The sequence below is a fragment of the Phoenix dactylifera genome, chromosome 17, assembly GCF_051530095.1.
Source record: "Phoenix dactylifera cultivar Ajwa chromosome 17, Ajwa_hap1_PhDact_Kaust_v1.1, whole genome shotgun sequence".
Taxonomy (NCBI): domain Eukaryota; kingdom Viridiplantae; phylum Streptophyta; class Magnoliopsida; order Arecales; family Arecaceae; genus Phoenix; species Phoenix dactylifera.
The window spans coordinates 11,347,651-11,366,796 of record NC_143206.1 but is presented as its reverse complement, the minus strand read 5'-3'; the positions used below and the strand labels follow the sequence as shown (position 1 = coordinate 11,366,796).

The 19,146-nt window shown below is 38.6% G+C and overlaps 2 protein-coding genes across 2 annotated transcripts; one reads left to right on the top strand and one right to left on the bottom strand.

Moving 5' to 3' along the window:
* Positions 1-1,659: 1,659 nt before the first annotated feature.
* LOC103714668 (uncharacterized) lies at positions 1,660-5,166 on the bottom strand. The gene is made up of 2 exons (XM_008802004.6): positions 2,122-5,166; positions 1,660-2,035 (listed from the first exon to the last, which is right to left on the bottom strand). The coding sequence occupies exon 1, from the start codon at positions 4,776-4,778 to the stop codon at positions 2,133-2,135; it is 2,646 nt and encodes an 881-aa protein (XP_008800226.3). The 5' UTR covers positions 4,779-5,166; the 3' UTR covers positions 1,660-2,035; positions 2,122-2,132.
* Positions 5,167-13,525: 8,359 nt separating this feature from the next.
* On the top strand, positions 13,526-16,830 carry LOC103714667 (putative calcium-binding protein CML15). Its single transcript, XM_008802003.6, has 2 exons — positions 13,526-14,315; positions 16,396-16,830. The coding sequence occupies exon 1, from the start codon at positions 13,741-13,743 to the stop codon at positions 14,308-14,310; it is 570 nt and encodes a 189-aa protein (XP_008800225.3). The 5' UTR covers positions 13,526-13,740; the 3' UTR covers positions 14,311-14,315; positions 16,396-16,830.
* The last annotated feature ends 2,316 nt before the right edge of the window (positions 16,831-19,146 follow it).

Sequence of the window (19,146 nt, the reverse complement as noted above, 5' to 3'; positions counted from 1 at the left end):
AATGTTTACTTCACATAAATAACTAGCTGTCATGAGTAAGAAATAAATGGATATCTTATATGCCTATATGCATACAAGTTGACAGATTACATGTTTTTTGGCGAGAATCATGTAAATTCATTGTTAATTTAGAAAACATTTAATTTGATATTTGAGTGCGAATCATGCGAAGTTCCAGTTGGCATGTGAGCATATGAATAATTAATTTCTAGTTTTCCAATGTGATTCCAGGTTTGAATCCTATGATTTTCCAGTTAAGTAGCTGCATTACTCTTAAAATCTTATAATAGGGAAAATCTTATAGGTTCTCAGATGCTTCGAGTGCTCTTACCATAGTAACATTTATCTCCAAGTTGTCATTTGAAATCTGCTGATGTCTTCTGAGATTTTACAGAATGATTGGAAACCTGAGAATATAGTTTCCTGTGAATATAATATAGTAATCTATTCTGTTTAGAACTCTCCCTCTGTTCTTTCGTTTCTCATCTAGTGGGTAGTTTATTTATTTATTTATGTTTGATCCAAGAATTTCCCTTACCTGAAAAAACTAAGATTGTTCAAATCTCTCAAGAATTTCCAAATGTTGTCAAACCCAATAATAGATTGTTCCAATGCTTTTGCGTATGTTACCTAACATACTCTATTGTTTTGATTTATCTATAGAAACAGTACTTTCTTGCAAACGAATGTAGCTTTCCATTTGTCAACAAAACTCTTGCTACACAGAAACAACTTTTAGAAATCTTCCAAATATGCCTATGGGATAGATTTGTCAACTAGTGCTCATTCTTTGGATAGTCCAATTCCTTTTTTTTTTATGTTATCACTTCTTTGTCTATCAACTCAAGAGGGTAATAGCTGGTATGCCTTTATCACATAAACATCTGATTCCTATGTCTACCAAGTTGCTTTGTTTTTAGACTCTGAATCAGACCATTTACCTGACGAGAAAATCATGGCGAAGTCCAAAAATATTAGAAAGAGTTCTTTACATATGTTCTTATTATGGAAGAGTCATCGCTATCTTTTGTTCTTACTTGTGATTTTCTTTCTATTGATATAATAAGGAACATGCATATGAAATTTTATCCAACATAATTCAGGTTGTAATTGCTGATTTTCTGTTGACAAGAGTTCAAATAATTATTCTTTCATAGAAGTCATGTTACAGATGTGTCTGTTCGCTCATAATATACAGTATGAGCTGAAGATAAGAATCGTATGAGCTTAAATACTATGATTTATGTTGACATTGGAGTCTAAAAACACATACTTGATGCACTAGGAAATATCACATGCTGCCAAAAACTTTGTAATATTTTGTTCAGCAGAGGATGTATCACTGTATGTGTGCATAGCATGTCATGTTTCTGTTAAATCTGCTGTACATCTTCAGAATTTCAGTTTAAAATTTCTATAACCAAATATATTTTTTATCATTTGCAAGCAGTATCTATATCAACAAGGGTAAACAAGTGTTCTGATAATCTATTAGCTTGCAGAGTCCTCAGAGCATTTTAATGACTGTTTTTTGTCTATTGGTTGATGGAATGGCTGGCAGGTTTGCCCCCTCCATTTGCATATAATCCCAACAAGGATCTTCGTGAGTATGTAGTTCGTAAATCATATAGAACTGAATGAAGTTGTATTAAAGAGTAGTTTGTCTAAAATAACTGGAAAGCATTTGTATATATGATTCTAAATATCTCCATGTAGTCGTTAATTTTGATATTTACAAGAACTGAGGATATAATCTACTTGAAGAAATCAAATACATTGTTTGCTTCTGAACAATGCATCCTCTGGTTGTTCTACTTAATTACAATATCAGACAGCATGATTATTAAGTTACAGGATACTTATTTACATTTCTTTTGATCTGTTGTTACTTGCTTCTGTTATCTTCATCCTGCCTGCATGATAAATAACTACGGTTGCTACAGAATATTCTCCATCATTGTATCCATTCTGTTGGGCTAAGATTGCAGTGATCCTTTGGTACAGTTTAAGAACGGAGTTCAGCTTCAAGCAATACCTGCAATGAACAAGTGAAGAAAATAAGAATATGAAGGTCCTGTTAAGATTCATGAAAAAGATAATGAAGCCACGAACAGTATTTACCTCCAAAGTCATCAACTGCATGCTTGTATAGGCCTTGCATGATCGAAGCCTTGACTGGTGTGTTTCTCTGCTTTCTCACACATAGGCATCGGAATTACAGTCTCGAAAGCTTCCACAAGCAGTGCTACTTTCCTCTTCCGAGCTGGAGCCAGTTTTGTTACTGCCTGTTGGAGTGCATGATCGATCATCCATTCCTCTGCATTCTTTCTTTCATCCATCTCCCAATGCCTGAGATCAACCTTTTCTGCTTCTGGATCAGGTTCGATTGGGAGAAAGTTTGGTGCTCGTGGGTTGAATTCTTTCATTTGATCCTCTTTGTCAGTTCTTCTCTTTCTCGCTGTGCTTATTTTTGCCTTTTGCTTACCACTGGCTTCAGTAGGAGCTTTCAAGAGTGCTGCTGCAGTAGTGATGATTCTATCTTCTTCTGGGCCTTCTGTGCTACCTGTGAGGCAAATCTCCAAATCATCCTTAATCTGCACTGCATGGTCTATTACGTACCAGTCTTGTTCTGTGGACTGCGATATTCCTTCTGTTTCATCAACTTCTGCCTGATGTTTTTTTTGTGACTTCTCCCAGCCGTCTTCTTTATCAACCTCATCTGATAGATCATTAAAAGAGAGGTGGTTATTAAGAAGAATGCTTGCTTCTTCAGTTGTATCATCATGTTTGTAGAATTTGATCTCCATTTCTGTTTGGATGTGATCAGGCTCTGTTGCACCATTTTCTTTCTCGCTGGATCCTTTATTAGAACCAGAAAGGTGGATGCTGGATGTGGAGCTGGCATCTTCAATCTCTTCATTCCCATCGTCCTCTTCTTTGATGCCGACATGGAAGATTGTTTGCTCTGCATTTCCATTGTCTAAGATACGGTTCACTTCCAGATTAACTGCTTCAGATGCTTCTCCTTCACCATTCTGTTTGCAGAGATCATGTTTTGCTGCGCTGCCTGCTGTTCCCTTGGAGGCCTTTAAATGACCCAGAAAACTCACACTGGAGCTGCTCTCTTTGCTAAATGGAGGGTCGCCCAGATCATTTTCCTTCAATGTTTCAGCTTCAAGTGGTTTGGAAATTAGAAAATGAGTACTCTGAATTTGAACATTGTCATCACAGCTCACAGAATTAATTGCAGAACTTTCTTTTTCCTCATCAGAGTAAACATCATTTCTCTCAGAACTAATGCCTTCGGAAGCTGTCGTATGACCATGCTCGGCAACTTCTTTGTATGCTTCATAAGACGGCTCTCCATCGGATTCAGCTATCTCACATGCAACTGGAGTAAAATTTGCATTAAGAGTGAGTCCATTGCCAGGATCATCATTTTCGAACAAATGCACGAATAATGGACCTAAACCATCATCAGTGGACTCAGAGCAATCAGTCTTATTGCCAGAAAATGTGTCTACATCCTCCTCCAAATTCATCTCACTGGCCTCAAAAGGTACCTTGATTGCACTGCCTGCAAAACCTTCAGTCTCTTTGATCGATCCATCCATGACCAGGCATTGTAAACTCAATTCTGCATCATCTTTCCGAACCACATCTTCATCTTGCTGATCACAATTTGCATACTCCCGAACACTCATCATAACATCCATTTCTTCAATTGAAAGGTCACTATTCTGGTCTGGATATTCTTCAAAGCTACTATATTCATGAATCCCATCCATGAGATTCCTTCCATCATCTTCTTTGCACTTGGCACCCTCCCCATCATCCTTCTCTTGAAGGCTTCTTTCATCACAATTGTCTGATTCTACAATCTGTTTATGTGGTTTAACATAGATGTCAACAAAGAAATCATTGGCTACTTCTTCCATAAGAATCTCCAATGCAGACGGGGCCCTGCTAAGAACTGCTTGTCCTGTCTCTACCACCTTTTCATCCTTCCCTAGACCGACCTTTCTGAATGGAGACACCCCCTTTACCTTCATGCTCTTTTGGGTTTTGAGCAGGTTCCTCCTCGATGACAAGAAGCACTTCAGAGGCGGCGAGGTCTCATGTCTATGACCATTCAGAGAGCAATATGTGTAAGGGCAGACCTTCATGACTGAAGTCCCTTCGGCTTCGGTCCCTCCTGGATTGAGTTCCAAAGCCTTCAGAGACTTCGAATCCTTAAGAGTTGATGAGCAGGTGGCCCTGTTCGCATATAGCTTGGGACAAGGAGCAACTCCTAAGCTGTTCTTCTTCATCCAAGGCCTTACTTGTTTCAGAGTAGGTTTCCTTTTCAGAATTTTCACATGTTTAAGGCCAGAGCCATCAGGAGAAGAAGTGGAGGTCTTTGAGCAATTTAGATTACTCAAATTTCTTGGGCTTCTAATCCTATCACTGATGGTTGGTGAATGGTTTGTTACCTTGAATTTCTCCTTCCTTACATCTGAACTGCGTGTGGGCTTCATATAATTTGGCAACTGATCTGATGATACCCTGATAGCTGATGACCTCTTGTGCATGGTAGGCTGGTTGAATTGGACCTGATCACTTTCTAAGTCTGAGATCTTGGTGCATATCACCTTCTTCACCTTCTTCTTGCTATCACCTCCTCCCTTGCTTCCTGAATCTTCTTGTTGACAAGAAGATGGATTCCTCTCATGTCTAACAGGCTCCTCTTTTGATTTGGTTTGAGAGCCAAGCTTCTTGGATGCTTTTCTTTTAACCATGGTGGAAGGAATAGGAGACCTAGATGGGATTTAGGGAGTTAGTATGACAAGGTTTGGATTGATCTGAGGGTTTCCTTGGAACAGGAGGACTGCAAGCAAGGAAGTCTTGTTGTAGGGAATGAAGGTGTTCAAAGGAAAAAGCTCAGCAGTCCTAAAGAGAATTCAGAGGTTGATTTTCTTTGATTTTTTCACAAGGTGGATCTGATAGAGCTAGCCAAAGTTCAATTTGGCTTGCATAAGAGATTGGTATCAACAGCCACTTTTGATGGTGGTGATGGGGTTCAAGTGTTTAGCTTTTAGCTTCTGCTTTGGATCCTCCATTCCTTACTGTGGGTTGCGACCTGGGAGTCCCATTGTTTGTACCCTTGTGATTATTGTTTTAGAAGGTGGGGACCTTTCATTCTAGTTCGACGAGGTATGGGAATTTTTTTTTTAAAAAAAATGCATCCAAGTTTTTAGCCAAAAAAAAAAAAAACGACATCTAAATTATGTATATGTTTAATGTGGTGGGCCTTCTCTCTCTTATTTATTTATTATTTTTTAACTAACAACAGATGTTACATACATACATACTATATGTACATACATACACACATATATACATATACGCGCGCGCATATATATACACACACACACACATACATACATCCACACATACATACATATATACACACACACATACATATATATACACGCGCGCGCATAAACATATATATATATATATATATATATATATATATATATATATATATATATTACAATTTTTGTGAAATAAAAGATATTTTATAATGAAAAATATTTAAAGATAAAAATAATAAGGGCTAAATTCTCTTTGTGCATACACGTATCCATGTCTGCACATGGATACGCTCGGCGTTGGCTTATCGTTATCAGCCTCATCCTCATCCTCATCCTCGGTGACATAAGACTTTATGGAAGCTTGCAGTTGCATGTCAAAACCGAAGGGTCATGGACAAGGACTTGCCGTTTCCTTAAAGCTTTTTTTTTCAAAAAAGGGACCCAAACAACCAAACCCAACCTCCGGTATCACATGAATTCCTTTCCACCTCTAAAAAGTAACAATGTGTGACTGATGAGGAAGTTATTGGCAATAGTTAATAATTTCTCCTTTCTCTGAGATAGCAAATGGTGATGGAATTGGGGCTCTAATCTCAAATTAAATGTTTAGCCAACTACCCCACCTTCTCCATGACTCTATGCAAGCAAAGTCTCTATCCACCATCCATTGCCAATTAATATGGTCAGTCAGCCACGCCCTGCGTTGCAAACAATCCTGAACACTCTGGGATCAATTGATGGGTTTCTTTTAAGATGATTACTTGTAACAATGGCTAAAAGGTAGCCAGGCAGGCAGCAAGTAGTATAGTTCCCATAAGTATAAAATGCCAAAACTGGACGTCATTTGATGCCTCAAATGCCACCGATGGGAGACCATCAGTGACCACAGCTTTGGCTCAAAGTTTCCTTGGCTGGAAGCAACTTTCCTTCGGCTCTTGTGCAAAATTCAAGCAACCAAATCCTTTTTCACATTGAACTGCTTTCCTAAAAACCACACTCCCTTTGCTAGAGGGATGGTGATCCAAACCACTTCCATATTATAAACAGTAGTAAACATTTCATGCAGCATTATATATGCAGTATTATATGAAATACATCAGAGGTATCCTCTTCGTGATTCATTGCTAAGCTAACATTCATGTACATAATAAATCTTTATGGTAACAAGCATCTTTAAAACATATATCCTCACGCACCAATGAGCAGCAAATCGTTAGTTCAAATTTTCATGCAAAACGATGCACCCACACCTAATCAGCTAAAGAGAGTTCAATCTTCGCTAGTTTGTGTTTGAATTGACTTCCCTTCTGTCCTATGACTACATATTATTGCATGACTCTCATTTAAACCTCATCAATTAGAATTTCCATTAATCTTATAGAATCTTCTATGATGTGCGATTTGCATCGCAGAATACTGTATAACGCTCGATAGCTGTTTTTAGAAGATGAACGACTATCAACAATGATGCATTCTGTATGACACAATAATATCTAATTTGGCAGCTATCCATCTGTTAATGACAACTATTGAGCGATAATTTTCTAAATTTTTAATACAGAAAAAATCCAAAATTTTTATAATTTTCTTTTCAACTTTTTTTTTCTCTTGACAAGGATGGAAATCAACAAAATTAAAATTTTTAAAAAATTATATCTGTTAATATTTGTTTTTTTATTTTTTTATATTTTATTTCTCCATTTTTTCTGAATTTATTTCAAATTTACCGAATTGTTTTGAATCCCGAACTTTTGAAATCCCACCAAATTATTCTCAAATGCCGAACTTGTGAGTACTTTGGTCCGGCTTTTGCATTTCTTGCCCCTATCAGCCCAGTACTCCAAGTTGAATGCATCGGCGCTTTGGCAAAGTTTTTTAGATCATGACTTTGGTCCTACATTTTTTTTTTTTTTTGTACAATGTGCATTTTTCAATCCAAAAGGTTCATTCTATTCCAACCGAACGGTACCAACTATTTGATACCGGTCCCTTTTTTTCAGCAATGCAGATCTACCAAAATTTAGACTTCATTTCAAACTTTGTAAAGATTGGGCGCCAGAAAGATGATGAATTAGAGATGCTGCAATCTCATGCACTCATTATGAAGCTCAAAACAGGCTCCTTGGTGAATCTGATTGGGTCGATAAGCTCATCGAATCATCTGAGTTAATCTCAATCATTAAAAAAAGTTACATCACAATTTTATGTTGTCCACACGGCATATGCACATGATTATCAAAAATCTATATCTTGTTTGCATCTTGATTCGTGACTTGTAAATGGCGCTACAAATGGTCGGATGATCCTCTAGTATTTTCCCTTTTTCTGATACCAGCTAATTTAACTCCCCTTTTGTTAAGGATGAAACATTCAATTTCAGTGTCCACCATTGGTTACTTGCACCGATCTTATCAACATTGAGGCAATAGGCTCGAAGGGGGGCATGAGGCAATATGTTTTTAACAATCTAAAAAAAAGTAAAAGATGTACCTTTTATTTGCATTCAATAAGGGAACAAGTTCAGGCAATACTATGACGTACCTTTTTATGTGTCTACTGACTTTCCTTTTACTTTTGAACTGGCAGATGGGACTGGCAAACAACATAGCTCTGCCTTGCTTTTGTGATGCACAACAAAAATTTTACAACCGAAAAGGAAGACAATGCACCGTACCAATCCAATTCAAATTATACCATACTATATATCTATTCGGTATTCGATATATATAACGTATCGATATTTGGTCAAAAAAAATCAATATTATACCATATTGATACTGTGTTAGTGTGGTATCGGTACAAAATATGGTTTAAAGAGGAAGATATTCAGAAGAAAAAAATGCAATATAATTTATTTTTCTTCGATCTTCACCAGCAACCTACTAAATATGCCAGGACATTAAACAAATTTTTGCAGGCACTACTAACTGAAAAAAAAAAGTGTTGCCATGATGATCATCCAGGATCAATGACCTTGGCATCCATAAATCTTTTGAAGCCAAAAGATTTACAGGAATCCTAAGCTTTCACATCTTCAGGACCACCTGGAAACTAGGGGCTCGTTTGGTTCGCGGAAAAAGAAGGGGGGAAAGTGTGGTCAACGGGAAAGTAATGAGATGCCTCTTGTTTGGTTGGAGTTTTCAAAGGAGAGAGAAGGGAAAGTTGTATTCCCATGGGAATGTGATTCCCACATTTCATGGGAAAGTCTTTTCCATGAGAAACATGGGAAAGTAACTTTCCCATGAGAAACATGGGAAAGTAACTTTCCCATGAGGCGGAAATCACTCCATTTTTACTTTTTCCCAAAAAGTCCCTTCAGCATTAAAGAAGCATTAAAGAGGTATTAAAAACCTAATTTTTATTAAGGGCATAATAGGAATTATATATAACTTTCCTAGGAAAGTGGATGGCCAACCAAACATAAGCACCTTGGAAATTTGTCACTTTCCCATGGTCAACCAAACATGCCAAAAGTACTTTCCTGGGCATCCTCTTCCTAGGAATTTGTTTCCCAAGAATCATATTCCTAGGAAGGAAAATGCTTCCCGCGAACCAAACGAGCCCTAGGTGTAGTTAGGTGATGGTTCATTATTAACTAACTGTTAAGCCTTTTTCATCAACTTAATATTTACATACTTCTACCAATATCTCATATGAGATTCTCATACAGTAGGACTTTGATCCTTGTTCATAGATTTCTAGTTCAAGTATGGTGAAAATACCCTACTGATGCAGATATGTAAGTCTTTTATAAACAACACAGATTCTTGAAAATTTCACGATGTAGAGGCATTTAAGTTTTTTACAAGATTGCACGGGAAAACCAATTATTGATGATTTTTTAGTACTTTGTCCATATATAAATGTTGACCAGCCAAGGGACCTAAGATCGTCTTTCTAATTTCTAGTTTACCGGCAGTCTTTCGAAAGCTTTGTGCAGGTATTATTTGATAAATGTGGCATTTTGCTCCATGTTGCAGCATTTTTTTTTTTTTTTTGAGTCTTCCATGGCTATGCTGCACTTAATCCTACGTAATCAACATTGGAATCTACTCTAACTATTAGGTAATATGTGGCCCTTGGCCCTCCAAAACTCTGAGGTTATTGCATTCTGGTCTGTTTAGGACTCGCATCCTAGTCAGCTAGGTCGTGCATCTCGTGCGGACGGGCCGACTCACTTGATGCAACGGGCCAAGGGTGCACGAGGTGCTGGTTGGCTTCTTCAGGGCCGAAGAGCATAGCTTGTCTGCCGTGAGCCGATAGGTGTCCTGCTGTGGTGCGACAAGCCCACTGCAGTAGCGGTACCCCCCAACAGGCCTTGCGAGGGCATCCGCCCAGTGCCCACCCTGGGGTCTCAAAATACCGAGGAGCGTTACAATACCTAGTGACTCATTTGTGATATGAATTAAACAACTAATGTTAGAAAAGGAGATTAGCTCTTTAAACAATTAGTATTAGAAATTAATCATGGACTGATTGGCAATAAAACCCCATATCAAAAGAGTGGAAGATAAAAACAAAGAAAGTTCAAGTGGTGGAGTGGAGTCCCAAGAGGGTTGCAAGCAAAATGAATTGGTCTCATCTATCTGCCATTGGAGGGAAATAGAGGTGATCCAAAGAAAGAGCAACCAATTGTTTCTATGTCTATTAATTTCTTATATTAGTGTGAATTTTTGCATGACTAAGAAATGGACGCAGTTTATCTCATGGGAACAAGTGTAAGAAATAATACAAAAGTTTTATAGCATATGTAATGATCTTATTAAATCTCATAGGCCTGTTTGGCTATTCTTATAGGATTGGATTGAAAATCTTATAGAATTCGAAAATTAGGCCATCCATTTAAGCATGACCCTATATTAACCAAACTCCATAGCCTAAATTTTATGAGAAAAAAAAGATCTATAGAGATCCAAAAGCTAGGATCTGGGTTAGATCTGGACGTACTCTTAAAAAGTATAAGCTAAATAGGCTGACAAGCTCGATCCTACTAGCTTTTTAGTCTAATTCTATATGAATATCCAAACAAACCATAAACATTTTTGCAAAACCTCTCTTCATCCTTCTTATTTTGTCATATAACCAAGCTTTTTTGCAACCCTGCTTTACACATACATGTAGTGCTTGGGTGACAGCAATGTAAGCATGATGCCCAATCAGGCTTGATAATGTGAATTCCCCTCCAGAAAATCCCTTCTAGATGGAGACCACTGGGTCTACCAAATGCCGAGCAAGTCTACTTTTCAATCACAACCGTTCATCTATATATGACTTCTCCTAATTTTGGTGATACATTTACTCGTCAGCTTCACCAACAATTGTGAGGTAATTTCATGTTAGGATTCCTCCACTAAAATTATCAAGATGGGACAAAAATTAGCAACTTTTAAATGCTGGATGGGTCCAAACAGAACGATTTCTAACCCTCAAGACCAGCTTAATCTCCATGGGCTAGTCTCATTGTATAACGACAGCCAAAAACGACTTTAAGTCAAGGAAGTTTTATAGTCATGAAGGCATTAAGATTTATGATAACCATAAGACAGGAACAGGTGATATGAGGATTCCCATGGAAATGTTTGTGGTTTCTGGACTTCTGGATCTTACATGATAATTCGGTCTATTGACTAGTAAAGATTTCAGACTTTGAAATCTAATTTGCTAGCAAGTTTACTTGGGACTGTGTAAGAAGGCTACTATTGTGTGATTACCTGAAGCTATGATTGAATGATTTATCAAACAAATTTTAAGTGCCACCATGTTGTGGTAGTACTCACAGATTGTGGCAGAGTTGCCGATAAATTTAAGCTTGGGACTTGAGGATGTCAAGAGTAAGTACATATGAACTGAGGAATGTATATGTTTGAAGGAATAGTAGTGATTGTTTACCAATCATGTCTTTTTAATTTTCAAAGCCTGCCAAAATGAATCATGATGGCATAAGATGATCTCTTACAATGGCAAAACAAGGTACTGGAAGGTATTGGATTTTGGAGGATTAGAATACTCCCATTCCTTCTTAAAATCGGAATAAAAATAAGGTTCTCTCCAACCAAACATTTAGAATGGCAATCACTCATTTCCATTTCTATTTCAAAGCCTAACTTTCTTCAACCACATATGCCCTAAGTTTTAATCATGAGCTCATTTTGATAGCAATATTTAACCGTTTAACCCTGTTAACTTTTTTCAATCTATTGTAGATCGAGCTAAATTAACTATTTAATAAAATAATAAAGTTGGGATGTAGATTTTTAACCTATTTAATAAGTCGGTCAAGTTTGAACCGACCAATTGATATCTATCATATATCCAATTCGATCCGACCTGATTGCCATCTTTGGTGCAAATCATTCACCTCTCTAATTAATGCATGCAAGAGATGTAAGAATGGGCTCCAGGCCATCCAACAAAAGCATGTGGCTCTTGGAGCATGGAGGACTTCCTCTGCCTGCACACATGCAGGTCTGAATCCTTTTTCCGTCAATCCGACCATGAGACAACGGACTGTCCTCCATAGATTTCAGAAAAATCCAACGAATCTTGCGCTCCCTCCATCAACCATTTCCGGAGGGCATTCCGATTCCTTGATGCCGCTCTCTCGGATCCAACAATGCGAACGTCCACCGAACTAATATCTTCTCTCACGGATCCAAATCTAAAGCAAAGAAAAAAGGCAAACGAGTCGCAATCGTTCCCTTCCTTCACGCGTCGCCCATGACACGAGGCGACAGGTCACGAGACCCATCATGTCCAAGAAAGCCCCTCTATTATCATCCCATTTATTGCACCTAATTATTTTCCTATACAGAAAAAACCCAGGCCGGGGCCTTGGCTCGCCCTCAAAGCTTGTGGCTCTAAACACGCGACGGTGGCTGGGGCCCACCATAATGAGCTAGTTTAGTGGGCTCAGCTACTCTGGACCATTAAATCCCAGCGTGGCGCGTTTGTGGCTCCAGAAGTGTAGCGTGCAAAGAGGGAGCCGCCAAACCCTTCAGTGCGCCACATACGGGAGTTGATGGATTAAGGGGTTTATCTCCCATTTGGCTCTCGGGAAAAAACAAAATATTTTGTGAAACCAAGTCCCAAATCTGTCTCCCATATCCCTAACTTATGTTTTTGATAGGATGATCATGGTTGCATGGTGGTATACTCTTAGTTACATATGGATGCAATGTCCATTCTATTTTTTTTTACTGAATATGGATTATTTTAATGCACATGCAGCATGTTTTGATCTATAGGTCGAGTCTTCTGTTTCATAAAATTTGTCTTGAGATGGATGTTTTTGGCATTGTTCATTTTGATATAGAGTTTTTAGTTTTTTATTTTTCTTTTAGTGTAATTTTCTATTTTTAATTGTTTATCAAAAAAATAAAATAATAGTTAAAGTCTAATTTTAGTGGACCAATATATGTCTTAATGAACTTAGCTATAAGTAGTTCAACAATTTTTTTTCTTTTTTATTAGCAAAGTAGCTACGGATGCAAATGGGTTGGATCGGATCTAAGCAGTTTGGGTTACGAGTCAATCCAACCCATTTGCAGCTTTAAAAGTAATTGGAAAATTTGATGAAACTGATATTTGCAAACAATAAAAATCATTTGATTATTGATTTTGCAAGAAAACATATTTTTTTAGAAAATATAAGTATTTAGCTGTTTTTGCATAATATTTGTCTTTTTGATACAGAAACACAGCATGCTTGATCTACATTTCATATATGTATTTTTATATGTCTATTATATACACACACACACGTGTCTCTTACTTAAAAATGTAAGGGCTTAATCATCGATAGACTTTTTATCATTTTGTAAAAGAAAGTAATATTATTTTATAAAATCAATTATTAAGTGAAATTTTGATAAATAATCCACTCAAGTTTTTTTAAAAAAATCAAAATTACCATGCGTTCCCAACGCAATTCCCATCAACTCTTGATCTCCAGGTCGGGTTCAACTCAATTGCGTTATGGCGGTCGATTCACCGACGTTTAATCAAAGTCGAGTCACTTATAGCTGTCACCACCCGCATTGCGGTGCGCATAAATTGACTCACCCCCACACTCCGACTCCCTCGCGCCTCTCGAACTCCCTCTGCCTCCACGAGAAGGCAAGAAGCCAAAGCGGTAACCTCACCGCCAAATCCCCCCCTCCTCCCAGGTCATAACGGAATCCACCGTCCTCTTCCTCCACTCCCGTTCCTATAAATCCGCGCCGAATTTAGATCTCCCCCAACGGAAAAGCAAACCGAATCCCCCCAGTTTTTCCTTCCTTTTTCCCCCAACAAAGAATCCGATCCCTCCCCAAGCAACTCTTTCTTCTCTTCTTTTTCTTGCGCCCCCAAACCCCGGCTCTCCTCCTCCCCTTCGTGGTCCCCGATGGCCAGCATCCGGTCCCTCTTCCGCCGCCGCCGCGGCCGCTCCAAGTCCTCCCCGGCGTCCGCCTCATCGCCTACCTCCCCCACCGCGGGCAGCGCGGCCGGCCCCGCTGCCGCGACGGACGAGGTGGAGCGGGTGTTCAAGAAGTTCGACTTGAACGGCGACGGGAAGATCTCGTCGGCGGAGCTGGCGGCGATCTTCCAGAGCCTGGGCCACCCCCCCACGGAGGAGGAGCTGCAGCGGATGATGGGCGAGGCGGACGCCGACGGCGACGGCTTCATCAGTCTGGACGAGTTTGTCGAGCTCAACGTGAGCACCGTCGATGACTCCACTGCCCTCGAGGACCTCCGCCACGCCTTCTCCGTCTTCGACCTCGACCGCAACGGCTCCATCTCCCCCGACGAGCTCGCCCGCGTCCTCCGCAGCATAGGGGAAGGGGCCTCCGTCGCGCAGTGCAAGCGGATGATCGAGGGTGTCGACCGCGACGGCGACGGCCTCATCTCCTTCGAGGAGTTCAAGCTCATGATGGCCAATGGATCCGGCTTCCCACTTGCCAACAAGATCGAGTGATTAGGGTTTGGATTCGGAATTCTTTTCGTCCTCCTTCCACCTCTCTCTCTCACCACCTTTTTTCTTCACGTTCTTGATTTTTTTTAATCCCTTTTTTGCGCTAATTTGGGGTTTCTTGGATTTGGGTTCGTGGGTTTCTTGATGTGGGTTTGGGGTTGAGGGTCGTGTTGGTCTCTGATCACCGTCTGATCTTGGCCTGGCCGTCGAGAAGAAAGGGTGCTATGACTGATGGGATCAATTAATTGTACATAAATTGGAGTCCATCTTCTTGTTCTCTCTTAATGCAGTCGAGATCGGTTTCAGCTAATTATGCCTTTTCCTTGGTCTTTTATTTGCTTTTAAAATGAAGAATTTTTTATCACTAAAATATTTTTTTAAAAGCTATATAATGTCTGAAAAAGTATTTTTTTTTTTACATATTTAGTTGATCATATATCCCAGAATGACTTGTGTTTGGTTGATTTATTGGAAAATTTGTATAAAAAACTTGTTATATTTTAAAGAGAAAAATTTTAGCTCATTCTATCTAAAATTTTATGGCCATTTCTTGAAAAAAAAAAATTTATTCCTAGTTAGTGAAAATTAGGCTTTTCCATAGGTTTTTCTTTCTCATTAAGTAGAAAATTTATTTTTATAGAAAAGCTATTTTCTTTTTTTTTTTCATTTGAAAACTCCAACAAAGCATGAGATATTTCTTCATTTTTCTGTTGAAATTAACTTTATGGTGTCATTGGCGTGACCGGCCTTGATTGGTCCCACAAACTATTTTGCGAATTATTGGGGCACTCCTTTAATTAATTGTTTATTAATATTCCATAAAGTCTAGTGATTATGATACATTATATTATAATAATAGCCAAAATTCTTGTTGCACATTTATAATAATGTGATGCAACGATTATTGTATAATTTGTTTTTCTACCTTGTTTAATTGTAGGAATAATTTATTATTTTATTTTATGTTTGTGAAGATATGTTAATCAAAATCATAATTTTAAAATAATGGTAATTCTAACATTGTAACAGCGATTGTAACGGTTTTTTGGGGCTTATTAGAGTATTCGAGAAGGACTTTTTAACCAATTCTGTTCTAGATACAGAGTTCTTGTGGTATGGGAGTATATGATATTTGTTTCGTATACTAATGTTTGCAAACAGTAGATGGCCTTAATTAAATATGTCAATAGTGATTTTATGAAACAATCTTTTGTATTTCTTTTATTAACTCTTATGCTTTTGTTGTAAAACTAATAATGACCATTTTAATGATGATTACTTTATTCCAGAAAATGCTGTCTGTTTTGTTATGGTACTCAGCAATGATAATTTTTTAGGTGAATGTTTTGAGGGAGCTATGACATTGGTGAGACCTTGGTCCAATATATTTGTCTAGCATTAATAAACCTTGTTTCTGCATGTCAAGTCTTACCATAACGGCTATATAAATAAAAATTTTATTCCTAAAAATATTGCACTTGCGACTGAGAAACTAAATGTAATACAAATACTACAAAATGTTAGTCCTAGTGCTTCAAATGCTAATTGACTGGCCTTATGTTCTTTATCAATGATTAATTTTGGATAAATCAGATCATACATGGTCACGAGCAATGATTTTGGGATTACTTCATTTTAGATCTTCCAAGTATATCTTGGCTCATTGGTTTGGAATGTTTTCGGCTTATGCATGGACATACGTCAAAGAACTGCAGCTTGGGAACTTCTTGTTTTCTTTCCTTTCCCGGAAAGCCTTTGTTGCAACGTTGTACAAAATTATAGGTAGCAAACTTCCTTTATTAGCAAGGAAAAAAATGGTAGAATTGCAAAAAAAATCTGGCTAGAAGGTCTATCAAAAGTGATTGGGGCATGGGAGGTTGCCATGCCCATCTTGTCTTCTCGCTTTGGACTTTGTCTTAATAATAGTTTTTATCGTGGTTCATTTTGTTTGTTCCTGTTACTTGCATTTCTTAACTAATAGGCACCTCCTTTTACTCTCACATATTAGCAAATACCTTTAATATTAACAAAATCTTAAATATTCTCTACTTTCTTAGTTCCTAACTTTTATTTTGTTACTGTTCTCAGTTGGCCAACAATCTTTTGACAAGCTCGATTTATCAAAAATAAGGTGGCTCCCCCTACCAAAAATGGTAGGGGACACAAACACGAAAAAAATCATGGAGCTTCTCTCACACTAGGCACACAAGATGAGGAAAGGCTTCAATTTTTCCATTCCAACGTAAGTGGCCCTTTGACTCAATGGATTGAGGCTCAAGTTAGTTTTGATTTAACCTTTAAAGCTACTAAAGCTGGAAATTGTAATGAATTTAACTAAATTATATGTTTAAGTTGGTGTTAATCGTAATTTTGATCATATGCCAAGAATAATCTCAGTGTATTTATCTGAATATGCCATTGGGTTTAGAGGCTTGAAACCCAAATTGGGTTTAATTCTTGAACAAGATTGATGGAGTTTGTCATTCCTTCAAAACTTTTAGCTGAAAGTGATTAGAAATTGGATATCTCTTGCTCCCTGTTCATGTATAGTGTTGGCAAATGATCCATTACAGAGTGAAGCCATGTTCTTTTGTAGTTGATGCGGGGTTTGCACCCCGGCACCAGCCCACACACCGGCCGAGCAGGAAAAGCATCCGCGTCCCTTCCAGAGGTATTGTCCGCTCTAGGTCCCGGGGGCTCGCCCGATGAGTATCCCCGTGCCGGGGGCTCGCCCAATGAGTATCCCCGCTCCGGAGGCTCGCCCGATGAGTATCTCCGTGCCCGCACAGTTTTGTCCCACAAAAGGGCCCTCTGGAGGAAAGGTTTGCACCTCCTCATTATAAGGCACAGACCTTTCCGCTGATTAGCCGATGTGGGACTAAACTGGGAACCCCATCCCACAATACAGCCCCCCAGTGGGAAGGTCTGTGCGCGGGCGGGGCCCTTCCTCTAGCGCCATCTGATGCGGGGTTTGCACCCCGGCACCAGCCCACACACCGGCCGAGCAGGGAAAGCATTCGCGTCCCTTCCAGAGGTATTGCCCGCTCTGGGTCCCGGGGGCTCGCCCGATGAGTATCCCCGTGCCGGGGGCTCGCCCAATGAGTATCCCCGCTCCGGAGGCTCGCCCGATGAGTATCTCCGTGCCCGCACGGTTTTGTCCCACAAAAGGGCCCTCTGGAGGAAAGGTTTGCACCTCCTCATTATAAGGCACAGACCTTTTCGCTGATTAGCCGATGTGGGACTAAACTGGGAACTCCATCCCACAACAGTAGTGTTTGCTGGTTGCAAAACAAAATAATAGATTTTTAATTTAGTACATGTTTTATTTATGGCAACTATTTATTTTGTCCAGAGGAAGAGAGCAAGGAGAGGGCTCCTATCTTTGCTACCTATGCAGGAACGACTTAAAGAGAGAGAGGATAGGCCAGAGAGAGCATTGGTGTGGGACGTAAGCCCATAGGAGAGAGACCATGTACCAGGGCAGCATATTGGTAGAGCCGATCATCGGTCGAGCCTTAAGTCTAAACTATATTTATTTTTAGTTGAGCTTTTTAGATTTTCTGTGCTCGAGCTCGGCCCATCATCAGCTTTACACGTTCGGAAGAGAGACCATGCTGATTTGATTTGGATTTAGGCAAGATTTTGTTTTTATTAGATATACTTTTGAACTTGGATAAATTTACACATACTTCCTATTTTCAACCCATTAATTAAGGTCTAACAGGTTATCTCTCAATCTATAAAGAGGGTTGCATGTTATTTTTTCAGAAGAGAGAATGCATTGTATACCCCTTAGCATACCCCAACCCGGTTATTTATGAATCACTAGGGGAAAAATGGATGATAAAAACCTTCATGAAACACCTACCCTATGTATGGTGCACAAATTCCTGGTCTGATGCTCATTCCGAGTACACTAGAGAGGTATGCCAAGGGTGCTCTTTTCAAAAATATAAACAGTTAAGAGAAGAAAACGTACTCAAGCTAAATGCAATAATAAAAATCATTGCAAAGATAAACAACAAATATTTACGTTCTTAATATTTTTCTAAATCATTGAATGATAAGTTGTTAAGAAGAATAAAGAGCTAAATGGTAACGAATGTGGTTTTCTTACCACATTGTATTACGAGATTGGGATAACTTGCAAGCAACGGTGCAGAAAGGTGGGTTGAATGCTAAATGTATCAGTCTCCCTAAGTAAATTTTAGTGGGCACTTAATACGTATCCAAGGCATCTTTCTTTTGCAAGACATCTGCAAAAAATCTCTTGAAAAGTAGATGTTCGAGAGGGATGTTCATATAAGAATATCTTATAAAATAGTAATAAGCTCCATGATATTGGAAAATGCTTTGCGACCTCAAGCCCACTAATGCTAGTCTTGCAACTTGACACTAACAATGTGGCAAGATAAACTTTTTATGTCCACAAACCTGGTGCCATAATATTGCTTTAATGATATTCATAGACAATAGAAAATAAATAATTTGTTTAGAAATATCAGAAAAAGTATTCAGAAAAATAAATTCTTTGCATCATAAAGAATTTAGTTGGCTTATATATTAGATAATAATGACAATTGCCTATAGATTAACCGATCCTTTAATAAAATTGTGTGTGTTGCTCTAGATACTTCTCCCAACTTATTGCTCTTAGAATATTCTCCTCTTAGCAACTAACTCACCATTTGCAATTTGCACCTTTATATTGATAAACTGGCATTATGGTTGTTTAATAAATAAAGCAGTATTACATCAAATAAAATTGCTTTTAAACTTGGTGACATGGTTAGATTCCAATCACCACTTGTTTTTGATTTAAAATTTACAATGCCATGC

Excerpts from the sequence above, each read along its gene's own strand:
- LOC103714668 (XM_008802004.6), bottom strand. The coding sequence starts at position 4,778 with ATGGTTAAAAGAAAAGCATCCAAGAAGCTTGGCTCTCAAACCAAATCA.
- LOC103714667 (XM_008802003.6), top strand. The coding sequence starts at position 13,741 with ATGGCCAGCATCCGGTCCCTCTTCCGCCGCCGCCGCGGCCGCTCCAAG.